The following is a 15,161-nucleotide window of genomic DNA, read 5'->3' as shown; positions in this document are numbered from 1 at the left end:
TTACTGTTGAATCATTTTCCTCTAACTGGATATATCTCACACACATACACAACATACATAATACTTATCTAGAGTGAGTGTGTGTGCACACCTTAGATATATACATACACACATTTAGCTGCGGGCAGTACTCAAGCAGCGATTAGAGTTTCGAAAAAGGATTTAAGAAGGAAGAATGGAATAAGTTACACTAATGAAGTACCTTTCATCCAAAGAATGCCAAAGTGTTTTACAAACTCAGACATACAGACAGACACCATTCAGCCACATCTGGGATAAACAGGAAGTAGCCAGTTGATATATAGTACACTACGCTACAATGAGGGGAAGGGAAATATTTTGTCCTGTGTCACAGGCTCAAAGAAATGCATACACAGAGTAAAGTTCATTGTAGCCAGTTATGAATCGATCCTGCAAACAATTATTCATGACTAACTTTAACCATTGCTACTCACATAAGATTTCCTTGTGTGTGCATTTAAAGGATGGATCCTTAATTTGCCTCACAAGAATGAAAAGTTGGATTGAATCTGCAGGGATTTGAAGCTGTGGGTTCTAGAAGTCTGAGTATTTAATGCTTAGCATTATCTTAGGTAATTTGTTGGGGGTTGTTTTTTTTTTTTTTTTTTGCTTCTGCTAGCAGCTAGAAAGTACAGGTTTACTTTGTTTTCAATGAAGCATGTAAAACAAAAGGTTAGATGGATTTGTACAATTACAATTTTGAACAAATAATATTAAAAGTGTCAAATGGGAAATGGAACCTATTGCACCACTGTCAAAATTTTGTAGTAATTCTCAGTCTTACCAGACATAAATAACCAAAAGATTATTCTGTAATGACACAGTAAATGCTTACCATATTCAACAGTTTCTGTGTAAAAATATAATAATTCCAAGTAATTGACAAAAGTGCATTTGTGTTATACCTTGTAAATCAATGTCTCATGGATTTGGAACATTGCAAGATGGAGATTAGCAGGGTGTGCTGGCTTCTTTATTTTTATTTTATTTTTCTTTATTTTTTTTGCAACCAGTCATAGAGGGACAAACAGATCAAATAAAATATAAATTAGTAGTAGTAGCAGCTGAAAAGGGGGTTGATTCTCTTCTCTGCAATACCCAGACCTGAAAACGACAGGAACAGTGCACTCTATGATCAATTAACTGCAAAGTATGCTGATGGAAGTGTACAGGGTCAGGAAACCCACCTCAATATAACTGCTTACCCACAGCTCCAGGGTCTTTTCTTTTGAGTGTTTACTTAGGGCCTGTGTGTTAGTTTTCTGTTGGTAACAAGTGATGCTGGTACTATACCTACCCTAGTTGTTTTCACTTTATTCCCAGAGGAACAGCTCCATCCTTTCCGATCCGGAAGAACTTTACATTCCTCCCCTTCAAGACATGGTTGCATATGGCACCACCATTTCTGTTCCACTATTGAAGCTATGAAAGGCGAAAACATACACATTTACATGTTCAGTAAATGGCCACTTTACATCCCCATTATATGGCAGCATCAATTTTATTCTCCACAAAATGTTTAGAAAAAAGTATGTTGACAAACAGCTACACTGCAAGTCAGAATCTTCCTAAATAAATAAGACTCTATTTGTCAAGGACACTGTGTATGAATTTGGCACCAGCATCTCTTCTTAATTATTATTGTTATTTCAACTTTTTTTTTTTTTACATTTGTTACATTTGTTTAAATTTATCTTGCTTCAAGAACAAATTTCACAACAATCCTTTTCAATCACCAATTCTTCTTTCCTGGTCAGATTTGTAAGTTTTTGGCATAATCTCTTCTTTTGAGTTAATGTATTATGTTTGAAGTTCTGTATATTCAAGGTAAGATTAAATGTATTCCCTGAAGATGACATACTTACAGCTTCTATGACAGCAAACACAGAAAAAAATAGTTCATGTAAAGGGTGAAACAGGCTTGTCCTTTTTCAGAGAAAGAGTTGTGCAAAATGAGCCAATATTTTCCCAAATAAAACATACAAACCCATGCCAGTTTTGTTTGCAATATTAAGATTGTACTATGGATAGCAAAAACACCATTGGTCTAAAAAACCTAAAAACGAGCCAAACTATGCTCTGCTTGTTTGTTTTTCTTTGTTTTGTGGCAAAATAACAGATAAATAAAGTATGATACTGCAGCATATGAAAATAATATGCTGATGTAACTTATGCATAAACACTTTTAATTAAATTAACTTGATACAACACTAAGAGCATTCTATTATTTAGATCACAGTTTGCTTCTCAAGAGGTCTAGTTCACTGTCATCTACTAATTTCACATAGTGTTTCCATAAAGCATTGGCAAATAATTCATTTTTCTTATCCTCCTCTCCCATTCATCTTGGAGATGCCCTTCAAACCTCAGAATCCTTTCTAACACTTTTAAACACTGCTTGGTTTAAAAGAAAGATTCCCAGTTTAGACACTGCATTACAAAACCCACCAACAAAAATACAACAAAATGAAGTAAGTGAAGTCATCGCACCATCAACACAAGAAGGAGCTGCTCGGGTGGTACCTGCTACCTGCCCAGGAAAGCAGGAGCACTTGACTGTCTGTGACCTTTCTTCTATCTTGTTCTTATTACAACATCTGTGGAGAGCCACCACCTCACAGGTTCCCGTTTTAACATGGTGAGCTGTGCAAACAAAAAGAAGAAGGTGATGATGGTGATAACATTGCTAGGTAGCATGGTACAGCGTTTGTTTTTATTAGAAATATGTTACATTCAGCTCTATAAAGGGATCTGCAATACACACAATTAGAATTACAATAACACCAACTCTATAGTGCAAAGATTATTTCTTTTCTAAACAGAGCATAACTCTCTCTGACAGAAAATGTGTGGTGAAATAAGAACAATTAGAGAAGAATGCACATTGCACCATTTCAGTGGAACAAAATGTAGAGGCACTGAAAAGGCATCTTAGAAAATATATATATATTCAGACTAGCATAGGCACCTGCATCTCCGTATAAACCTAATATAATATATTTTCTTAGGGCGACACTCAGAAAATATAGTGCTTCAACATTAAAATAGCAGCATGAATATATATTTTGGAATGCATACATTATAAATGTAAGATGACCACATGTCCCCAGACAGATCCAGTTTTTTATATGATGTCCCAGGATCTTCCTTTAGGACACCTGAAATGTCCTGGTTTTTCTTTGTTTGTTTTTTTCATTTCACTAGTCAACTGGTACAGATCCACTAAGATGATGTGGCAGGATTTGGGAACCCTATGCATGGAATATGATCTCCCATCATGTCATGGGGGTTGGGGGCAGTGGATCAATGACTACTCAGACCCACTAGTCATTCTCTCTTGCTTCAGGATCAGCTAACCGGTCACAGAAACTACTGCAGCCCTGAGGCTACAGCAGTACCAGGAGAAGATCGGCCTGGGGGAAAGGTTAACTATTTAAGATATAGTAACTAATTATTGTATCATTTTCATTTCATCAGAGCTTGCTGAGACTGCAAGCTGAACCAGTGGCTGCTAGAAATTGTAGGGCAGATCACAGACAGATCGTAAAACTACTGCTAAAGCACCAGAGAGTCACCGTCTAAACACAGAACTTGTACTGTACCCAAATGAGATCGTGAAATGTTACCTTGGGGAGACTGCTAGAAAATATTATGTAAATATATTTCTTCCTTTCCTCAGGTCTACACTGCCTCAGCCTTGGTCAGCTCTATTTGGATCACATGGAGGGGGCACTGGAGAGATAGCAAGTGCAAAATATTTTATGAAATTTTATCAAGAATACAGACTCTCTCCATCCCCTTCCTACCTAAATTCCAAAAATTGGTATGGCGGCAGAAGGTTATCTGAATTGGCAAAGCAAACAAATACAAAATTTGGGTACTCTAATGGGAGACTTGCCATGTAGGACTGGGCCCTTTTACAAGCAGCTTTGACTTTGCTTTTTCTTCGCATGCTACAGTGTATGCGAAATCTATAACCATTCTAAAGCACACTGCCCTCTCTGGCCAGTAGCCTATATTCTTGAAACTAGACTATCAATTTAAGCTTCCGCCCTTAACTTGGGGCCATTGCCAAGCCACAGTAAGCCAAGATGAACACTAAAGAGATTGTACTACCCATAAAGACAAAGCAGATGCTCTCCTCAGTGAGCCAGCTCCCCTCCGTGGAGCAGTGGTGGGGAGAAGCAGAAGCAGGGCCATAACCATACCTCTTCTTTGACCCCTTTTCAGAGTCTTTCTGCCTGAGAGAACAGGGAGCAGGAACAAGCAAATTCCTCCCCTCCCAAGAGTGCAAAGACAACTATTATAAATTGTGCAACCACTTAATTGCCACTCTTACCCATGCACAGCCATAGAGGGGTAGCCCACAATCTGGCTCTTAGTTACCAAAATGGAAGCTACTGCTTAGAACATTGTATTCAAGCAATCACATGTTTTTCACTAGAACAAAGCCAGTCAAGTAGCTTGTGATCATTGTAATCACTCTCTACACATTTCAGTTTTAGCATCACATTGTACAGTGTCAGGTTGTATAGTGTTACAGCTGAAATGATATATGACATATCAGGTGAGAAATTCAAAAGAGGTTCCACCTTTTGAAAAACCAAACTTGAATAAATGTTTTTCTCTGTTTTAAAAGCTTTAACTAATGTTAATAAAACTGAGAAAGAGGAATGTTGCTCATACTATCTACCTGAACTTTTCTAGGAAGTTAGTGGGGCAAGTTATCCCAATACCCATGAGATTTTTTTTAAGCAGATATTTTTAGGCCCATTGGTACAAGGTAACCACAGTGAAAATTATTTTACATTGGTTAACATTGCATGTTAACATGTTGACTCAAAGAATTCCATATATTTTTCTCAACTAATCTTTTATGTTTATAGAGAATAGAGCATCTTTATTTGGGTATACAGTAAAATAAATTACCTATACATTATATTTCTTATATATAATATGTAGCATGAACATAGAATAGACACACATACCTGTTCTGAAAAGTTACATTCATTTTTATTATAATAGGCAATTATGCATTTCAAACCCATACACACTAACATAAATTCATTTAACTGAGTTGACATGAGATTCATATAACAAACGTGACACTGAAGCTATAAAGGAAAGTAAATTTAGTGTCAGGTTGTGAATTTGTTCCTGCTTATTTTTCTCTCTATTAGATTTCAGTCCTTATTTGTATTCTGATTTGTCTCATTGATTCTGAAATTTTGTTTGCCTCTATGCTCACCTATTTAACAGTTTTACACAGCTTGACTGGCTCTCTAGAGATTCCATATTACACCTTCTAAGCAGAAATAAAGCATCGCCTACATGCACCAATAGTCATCTGAAATGCAAGCTAGTTAGTAGATTTAAGTTGTAAAATGCTTTGAGGGGAAAAATTACTGCTGAAACAAAAACTTTTCAAGACATCTAATTTTTTACTTTGTAGTCATTAGAGAGAAAATGGAGCATTTTCCAAGAGTACTTATTCCAAAGTACTCTAATTAAATGAAATGATCATTTGTGGTTATGAATGGAAAAGAAAAGCATTTCAAAAGATGCTGTGATATGTGAAGACTAGATTAGAGCAAAAAATAACCAAATGCCAATTATAGCATTTCAGAGACTGTTTAGTAAAACTGTTTCCAATTTTGGAGGTAGAAAAATAAAACCTTCCAGAAAAGGCTACCCTGGCTCTTCAACACATTAAAAATCTGGGGCAACTATCCTCTAGTTTCTATTTACCATCTAAAGTATAGTGTGAATGTTCCTAGAGAGGAAATGTGGGAATTTCAGTTCCTTGTGCTATCAAATAATTAAGTTCCAGTGCAGTAAGTACAATATCTGTCACATTCATGTGAAACGAAAGCCTCTATACAGTAGATAAAGGATTTTTCTCAACCTAATACAAATTAACCTCATTAAACCATTGAACCATTCCAAACTGAGATAGTAGTTTATGAGAGTCACGTTTTTGGTTTGTTTCTTCTTCTCATAGCACCCACTTCAAAGTGTTTGGCTTGCTTTACAGAAAGTATTTCTGAAACAATGTTCTTTCTGGAATTCTACAGAAATTAATTATTCAAAAATACACCTTATGGACTCAATCCTGCAACCTTTACTAAAATGAGTAATCCTTATTCACATGTCTAGTTCTATTAAAATCAATGGAACTACACGTGTTAGTAAGGTTGGCTGAATCAGGCCCAAAAGTATTTATGTACATACAACAAAGTGCTATTAATAATTACACATAAAAGTTCCAGAGATATTATGTAACCTTAGTGTGCAACTTAGAAAACAGAAATAATCATGTCATTACCCTGTAATGGCATGAGCTGTAATTAATCTGCCACTTTATGGTAGTTTTTATAGAGTTCAATGGTCTGCAGTTATCATACAAAGGAGTATTTACACAATATTTGGACCCTGAAATTTAATGTGTTACCAGTTATGCTAATAAAGAAATTAAGGCTAGGTAGTTATTATCCTTAATATGTGTAATATTAAATAATGCTTTTAAATTCAAACAAGAAAAGTTCTGTAATCTATATATACTCTACATTCCGTCTTATACAGAAAAGCCAGTTATTTAGTTTAAAAATATATTTATTCCCAATCATTAGACTCTACCCTCAGATTAATGTGATTTCAATGGGATTTGCATACATGCATCTGGTGGCAAAATTTGTTTAGCTTTTTTGGTTTTATTGATACATGAGATTAGTACTTTGCTTTAACAGACAAGAATATATGCAAATCACTAAAATTATGCATGAGGGTGGGGCTCACGTGAACTCCGCTCTTCAATATTCTTTTTATTACTTTGTACTGCAGTAGCATCTACAGATCCCAATCAAGTCTGGGCTCCATTCTGCTACATGCTGTACAAACACAGAGTAATAGACCTTAAAATCTTAAAAGTCTCAAAGACTTAATCTTAAACCCACATCTGGCACAGAATTACATGCATGCTTAACTTAATGCACTATAAGTAGTCCTATTGAGGTGTATACATTTTTGCAGACTCATTGCAGAATCAGAACCTTAGCTGAAACAAAAAGCAACAAATAGATGACACAAACAAAGGAAGAGGGAAAGGTAAAAGCTTTGTTTTTCCATGAAGTTTAATTCCAGTGATATCTGAAGTAGAGTCTGATCATATGGACCTCCCAGTCTTCTCTGGCCTACTGGACAAGACATTTTATACAAAATAAATGCAGTGGTCCTGTCCTTCAAACCTTTACGCGTGTGAGCAGTCTTTATTCATGCAACTATTCCTTATCCACAGGAGTAGTTAGAGTAGGGACTAAAATGGGACAACTGTGAAAGCAGTCCCATACTAAATTCATCAGGTTACCAATCTGCCACATTCTTGCATGGGTTACAATGAATGATTATTCAAAATTCTGCCCTGGTAATGTCTAAAGAAGTCTGACTTTTTATTGATAGAGGAAAAAATAAAACAAAATTAGTAGTTTGATTATAATGTCTTCCAGTGCAAGCCCTAAATCAGCATTTTATTAAGTGACCAGAGAAAGCACTGGTATTTTTTACATAGAGAATGTTTGCTTTGTTCATGCTGATTGACACGGAAAGCAAATGTAGGTTAGCTTTCCTCTACACTTCAGCAATTTCAGTATGTCACGTCAGTCTTGCTGTGTCACTCTGGATAGGAAGGATATGAATACCTCTGCAAAAATGAGGGCGGGGAGGAGAATCCTGGTTGCATAGTTTTTAGAAGCTATATTAACAAATGCTAGTAGCTGCAAGAGCACACTGTAAAAGGAAGTATAAATCTGTGGCTGAGACAGGCTTTCAAAAGCCATATTCAGCCTCAGTTTATGTTTTATAACCGTGTGAGGCAACCTTGGGATTCCCATGTCCTCAGTGGTGCGAGTGAGGCATATTGTGGTAGTGCTCTGTCTCCTGAAGGGCAACGGTTACAACACTCATGCTGCATCATTTTCCAGATGTCACACGGAATACGCCATATAACAAAGAATTTCATCCTGCCCTTTTTGCACCCTTCCATACTACTTCTTAAACAGTTATTTAGATATGTTTCCCAAAGATGTGTTACCTCGATGGTCGAGAATCCCTCCTTCAGAGGTCTTCACTTATGTCATAGACAGGAATTCAGCATACCCAGGTAATTCATAGCTACAATACATGTGTATGAAAATGTACATGCATATTTCTCCTGTCAAGTAACCTTTTTCCGCCTTTTCAGAGTCTAGTATCTAGATCATTTATTTTCCAAATAGCTAAAATATACTATGTGCCAAATTACAGTAGCCTTGCATGGAAATGCCAGAGGACAGAGAGGGACCGGGGAGCCCATCCCACCCCTGGAATCCACACAGGGTGCAACCACAAATTGGAGGGCTGCTCACTTGTGAACACAATGAAGGAGGCTAGTCAGGTTTTGTGTCTGGTGGAGAGTGTCATGGACATAGTCCCATTCTCCCATGCACTATTTTGTGACTGTGGGGTAGTATTCACAGAGCGCAGCATTTACCCGAGGAACAAGTGAAGTATCTCCCTTTGGCAAGTGTAGAGAGAATACCAGTGATAGAAAGGAGGCACATGTGGGTATGGCAGGACTGCGCTGCACCTTGGTAAGCCCTACCAGTGTCATGGTGGCTAGGGGTTCATTACAAGTTGGCATCATTGAGGCAGCTCTGGAGGGGGCAAAATGGCCCTTGGGCAATCCTAGTATTGGGGGAGAAGATGGTATAAAGATGGCATAAAGTCATCTCGACTTTTCACTCTTTCTTTATTTGTGCAGCGTGTCACTCTCATATAGCTCATGATTGAGCCCATTATTATTAATGAACATCTGGAAGGAAAAATAAGCAAGGAAGGGGAGAAAGAGAGAATGTTAATGTAAGCTTTAGAAAAAAAAATTTCTAACAAGATCATACCACCAAGAAGCAATAGACTAAGAAATCTACACTGACTAGCAAGGAGAGAGCTTACATTGGAAAGGTTTATGCATCAAGCTCATAAATCAACAGCTATGAAGAGGCGCATTCTAAAATATTCTGTAATAAGTGGAAGAGAAGAATTGCTATACCAAATCAGAATGGTCCACTGTGGCCCAATATGCCACTCTGTATATAAGATGATGATGATTAAATAAACCCATAATGCATGATGTGGGAAATTCCTTTCTGTTCATATACCCTCAGTCCCCTTATAAGCTCATCTTGCTCTCTGGCATATGTGGGTTTATTCTAGGGTTCGACGTTTGACCCGCCAAAAACAACTGGTCAATTTGCCTGTCAAATATTGGTCAAGTATTGTCAAATAATGTCAAAAATGGTCAAATATTTCAAAGGACTAATTTATTCGAACAGTAACAAAGAGTAAGACTCGATCATCTCCAACAGGCTTAGCCTTTGATAGATATTTATACCCAATTACAAAAAAGTTACTGAACTGAATTATTTTAACTCAGAAAAATAGGAAAGGTAATTAAATTAAGTTCTAAAAAAATGAAAGAATGGCACCGTGATGCCACAAAAAAGGTAGGTGCTGTCTAGATCAGAGCATTCTTGCTAGAATATTTGACAATATTTGACCATGGTCAAATAATAGGTGAGGTTGCCAAGTCTACTTATTACACATTTAACATTATCCTAAACTTACATAGGTGCAATGGTTATGGAAAGTCAGTTTTCAAGTCCTGCAACACTATTCGTCTCAAAGACTTCATGCAGCAGCAAAGTCCATGCACAAGCAAAGTAGAATATGCTGTGTAAAGAAACACTTCCTTTTAACTGGCTTAAATGTACAGCACTGTTTTTAAGTTTCCTCTAGGATACCTTTTTTCTTGTATGTCTAACATTATGGGACAGGTTTTGAACTAATCAGTTTATTCACTTGAATCTTGAACACAAATAAAGGAGCAGATACTTGTTTGACCATTCAGGTAGGGTTTGTTTTATTGCCACCCAACAGCAAAAGCCGGTAATGTGTACACATTAGACGCAGCATATTTCAAACAGCAGCCCTACTAGGCTTCTTGGATGGAGCATAGTGCTTCCACAGAAAGCCGTTCTAAAACTCACAGGAGTAATTCTTGGTAAGTGTTTATCCTATAGATGTTAACCCAGCTACATTTGGCAAGCTACCTCTATCATGCAATTAACCTACTTAGTCCAGTTAGACGAAGGATGGTAAGCAGAGGTTCACATGACACTGTGCTGATAACATCCCTGGTAGCCTTTTAAAAACAAAGCTAAAGAATGGTTTGCCATAATCACATTGCCAAGCATGCTTTACTGCATGGTGCCAGATGAAAATTTCATCCATCAGTTGTCTGCCAGCCACCAGTTATAGCCACCTGTGTGGGAAGACTTTTGCCCCCTTGGAAAAAACATCAGGGAAACTACGCTGTAAGCATTCTCTTGAGACCAGCTCACTAATAACCCAGTGAAATCAAGCCCCAGCTATTCCCAAGGCACCGTCTGGGTTCTGAAATGGAAAGCAGATTATGTTCTCTGTTGACTGAGAAAAAGATTTACTGGAATAACACAGCAAACTGGCTTGGCCCCAGCTGGTCACGTAATCTTTACCCAACATAAAACCACAGATGGAGTACTTCATGTAGACTCTCTTAGACCTGGCGAGTTTGGAGTCATCTAATTTTATCCTCCTAGACTTATTGAGGCTAATTTTATTCAATCAGTCCTTTGGAACTGCTGGCCATGTCACAGATGAGGATTCACTAATAAAGCTATAACTGCATATACAGGAATACAAAAATAATTCATCCTAAAACTATCCTGAATGAGTATTTCCACTCTCTCCGAGAGACACCCTGTTAGCATATATACTTGTCCTTTTGAGGCATCATTTTCAGTTAGAAAATTGCACGTTGGCTGGTCCATGAAACTGCATACAGCTCTGGGACAGGGGTTGTGGGAAAGAGGGTCAGTGATTATTTAGTCCTATCATAGGACTACACACAGGAGCAGGAAGAGAGGCAGAAACCTTTCTACATTTGCCCAGCTCTAAAGACCAACTAGAATTGCCTCTGCTGAGCTTGGGAGAATGCAGGACGGCTAATCAGTTGTAGCCAAGAGTGGCAGCAATGCCCCAAAGAAGATGTCGAGTGGGAACACGTGGAACCATGCTGCTGTTCCTCCCCTGGGGCTAGCCAGCAGAGCTGATCAACCATGTGAGGACAGCGTTGCACCCTTTAAAAGAGGGTCGTAGTTTGTGTGCTCTCCTGAGCATCAGCAGTGGAGCTGAGCTTCATGAGATATTTTGCTTTTGGTAGGCAGAATGTCTCCTGCACGTCCACTCAGTTGGTGTAGCTCAGTGGTTCTCAAACTTTTTGTACTGGCGAACCCTTTATCACAGCAAGCCTCTGAGGGCGACCCCCGCTTATAAATTAAAAACACATTTTTTAGATATTTAACACTACTTTAAATGCTAAATTTATAACCCTCTTATTTAAAATGAATTTACCTTTTCTCACAGCTTTTAAGTTAAGACTAAAATACATTTTTATCAAATTATTGTTATAAGCAGAAAAGGGTTTTTTTAATAGTTACTGTTTAATATTGGGGGGGCATGAAGAAACTTTGTCAATATGTTTTCACAGCAGACTTACTAGTGCAGACTTCACAGCAGACTTTCTAGCTAGCTGGGAGGCTGTGAAACGTGATATTAACAAACATACAAATATCACTTTTCACAGCAGACTTATGAATGCCCCTTTGCATTCAGTGCTGTTGTTGCCAGCAGGCGCTGCCTTCAGAGCTGGGTGGCCAGAGAGCAGTAGTTGCTGGCCAGGTGCCCAGCTCTGAAGGCAGCGCTGGTAGAGGTAAGGGTGGCAATGCCATACCATGCCACCCCACTTCTGTATAACATCTGACCTTTGTGCTGGGAGGGTGGTTACGGGTGGGAGGGGGCTAAGTCAAATTTTAGGGTAGCTATAGACCCCGCAAGCCCCTCTCCCTCCACCCCCCGCAGTGCTGCTCCTGCCTGTCTGTCAGACTGTTAAATTATAAATTACTTTTTTTTCTCATCTTAGTTATCTGATTGGTCTGCGGTTTAATGTAGCTCCTCAGCTACTGAACAACGAAGCCCTCTAATGTTGTCTCAGTCCTAGGGCCCGCCTTAGGGAAAATGACACCCTGGGCAAACTTCTATTTTAGTGCCCTTTCTTTGGAAGTGGAGTGGGACTGAAGACAGAGCGGGGTGGAGATGAAGCTGGGTTTTAGGGACTCAGGCTGGCAGCCTCACGACTGGCAGGGATCGGGCTCTCAGCCCCGCACATGGCGGGGCTCCAGCTGTCAACCATGCTTGGGGCTGACAACCACAGCCCAAGCACCACCATGCACAGGGCTAACAGCTTGTGACCCCATGGGGCATCGTGACCCCCAGTTTGAGAAACTCTGGACTATAGCTTGACATCACCCACAAAAATGGGCTGTGCAGAACAGACACAACTGAGCACATAACTGGAGCAGTCTGTGAATACTACAGGAGGTAGAATGTCCATTCTTTCCTAGGATGTTATCAAACTTCTTCAGCAAATGATACAAGAAAGTGTTCAGACATTCTGTACATTAACAGATATTCCAACAGATGGAGGTTCAAGATTACTAATTATATAATTTCACGGGGGGGAAACCAATCCAGTTCTCAGGCATTGAAAGGAACACTTGGCATAAAGACTTTTTATTCTCTTCCTCTCTCTCACTTGATGGGCCATGTGCCAGAAATCTTGACTCAGCAAGAAGCCGAGGCACATGTCTCAAAGCAGCCTTTAGGATTTGACAGAGTTAAAAAAAAATCTTGTCTTCTGTACTACAGCAGGTAGCTTCTGGTTTCTATGATAATCTATCTATGAGAAATCCTGATACACTTTTTATTATTATTCTTTTATTTCATAAATGTGACCTGCACTGTGTGAGGGCACATGTGACAAAAATACACAATTCTGAATTGTGAGTCAGCAAAAAGATCTTCCTCCACTTTCTTCCCCTTAAAAAGGAATGCCCATTCTGCACCCAGCTCTACCTCAAATAAAAGCTGGAGAAAAAGAGCCTTATACTGTACCCCTATAGGCTAAAAGTCTCAAGTGCTGTTGGACCAAATGGCGAGGCAAATTTCAGAATCAAGATCTACTTAGAACATCCTGCCTCCAGTACCCACATGGTTACATATACAGAGTCAAGCAGCTCAGCAGATATCAGGTGCCACAGTGGTAAGAGTAACTGAAGTCTAGTAAAGGCAAGCTGTGGTGTGTTGACATAGTTGGAAGTCACCAGACCTGTGCTTTATTCCCAGCGGTGTCATTAACTCACTCTGTGACTGCAAGAAAGGCACTTAGTGTTTCTATGCTCCAGTTACTCTACCTGTAAAATAGGCATGGTGATGCTTACAGACCTTATTTAAACAACACCATGCAAGAATTCGCTAAGGGTGGATGAGTAATGACCCCCAAAAAATCCTCTAGGAACTTTTTGATAGGACAGAAGAGAACCACATATACTGTTTACCCCACCTAGGGTCTACAGATAGGTCAAGAAAACATTGTGATCAATGGAATCAGATGTTGCTGACAGAGCTGAAAGAACCAATATTGACACCTTCACTTTCTTCTTTACTAGAAGATACTCAGCTAATGTAACTAGTGCAGACTTTGTGCCACATCCAGAACTAGAGCAAGACTGAAAGGAATCAAAGAACCTGAAAATTCTACATGATACCAAAGTTATCTCAATCCAACTTTCTCAATATCTTCCTCTCAAAGAGGAAGAGTAAAGAGAGGTTGATAACTCTCAAGGTCATCATTTCTTGATTATGATTTTTTTTAAGGATGGGCCTGAACATCACTTGCTTGAACAGCTGAAAACTTTAATAAGACACCACTAAGCTGATTTAACTTGAATCCATTTTATGGAGCGTGCGCTATCAGAAAGACTTTGGGCTTTATTAATGACCTACATAATTCGCTTAATAAGGTCACACTGAACTTGTGAAAATACTACTGATTTCAAGCTCCATATTGCAGATGATTCTTATAAAATTTTGTTCTCAGACTGCAAAATAGTTCTTTGATATTATGCTCCCCTTACATACACTGAATGGGAGTTTTGTGAAAGGATAATTTTGCCTTCAGTGCATGTATATATGATAAAATATAATCTACGTTCCCCTATGGGCTGAATCCCTCAAATTCTACATTTCCAATCTTTTAACTCACTTCTTTGTTGTGATGTGGGGTTGGGTTTTGTTTTCTTTTTTTTAATATCTCAGCAGAGCTGTTTACCTGAACTAATGTTTTACCTTTATAATGCATTTTTACATTCCATTTCACAGCTCTGTAATGCATTTTCCCTTTCTGTAGTCTGTCAACTAAACCAGAATATCAGGGATTTATCTTTGACTTGAAATATACCTCTCACAAAACACAAGCATGTATAAGCATACCTGCTTTAATGAAAACTACAGTACTTTTCTTACCCTCTCAATCCCTACCCTCCTCTTTTAAGAAATCCTCTACTTCAGACCCCACCAACATTATCTCTTATGCTCAGGAGAAACTTTGTAGAACATCCCAAGACTCAGCTCACCCACTGAAAGAAAGATCTTAATTTTAAGTTTCAGCTTCTTTCTGTAGCACCCGAGGCAAACTCTTTGAAGTGCAGAGTCAGGGGAGGAACTTAACTCAGGCCTTTAGAAAAAATAGCTAACAAGGCACATGTCTAGTCCTGTGAAATCCTTTCTTTTAGAATGATCTTACCTGCTACAATCTTCCCTTTACATTATTGATTCCATATAAATAGCAAGTGTCTGAGTCATGGGCATGATGAATCAATAAGTAACTACACAGAGTCCGTCATAAATATAAAGGGAAGGGTAAACACCTTTAAAATCCCTCCTGGCCAGAGGAAAAATCCTTTCACCTGTAAAGGGTTAAGAGCTAGGATAACCTCGCTGGCACCTGACCAAAATGACCAATGAGGAGACAAGATACTTTCAAAAGCTGGGAGGAAGGAGAAAAACAAAGGGTCTGTGTCTGTCTGTGTGATGTTTTTGCCGGAGACAGAACAGGTATGGAGTCTTAGAATTTAGTAAGTAATCTAGCTAGATATGCTAGATTTCTTTAA

At 38.6% G+C, this 15,161-nt stretch overlaps 1 protein-coding gene across 11 annotated transcripts in view; it reads right to left on the bottom strand.

The window, feature by feature from the left end:
• The window catches only part of TAFA2 (TAFA chemokine like family member 2), a 289,370-nt gene that overhangs the window by 29,094 nt on the left and 245,115 nt on the right, over positions 1 to 15,161 (bottom strand). For 5 of the 11 annotated variants that reach the window (XR_012156776.2, XR_012156777.2, XR_012156778.2 and 2 more), the window contains exons 3-4: positions 2,512 to 2,664; positions 1,319 to 1,443 (exon numbers count right to left, since the gene is read on the bottom strand). Coding sequence is in view for 8 of the 11 variants with exons in the window: in XM_073327954.2 (XP_073184055.1) it covers positions 1,319 to 1,443; positions 2,512 to 2,664 (278 nt within the window). In the remaining 3 variants the exon portion in view is untranslated. Of the gene's footprint in view, positions 1 to 922; positions 1,126 to 1,318; positions 1,444 to 2,511; positions 2,665 to 15,161 lie in introns of those variants that run through there. The other 6 variants (XM_073327948.2, XM_073327951.2, XM_073327947.2 and 3 more) reach the window with 3 other exon arrangements.

This window comes from Lepidochelys kempii, chromosome 1 (genome assembly GCF_965140285.1).
Source record: "Lepidochelys kempii isolate rLepKem1 chromosome 1, rLepKem1.hap1, whole genome shotgun sequence".
Lineage (NCBI taxonomy): Eukaryota > Metazoa > Chordata > Testudines > Cheloniidae > Lepidochelys > Lepidochelys kempii.
Note: the sequence above shows the minus strand (reverse complement) of the source record. Positions and strands in the feature narration are given on the sequence as shown.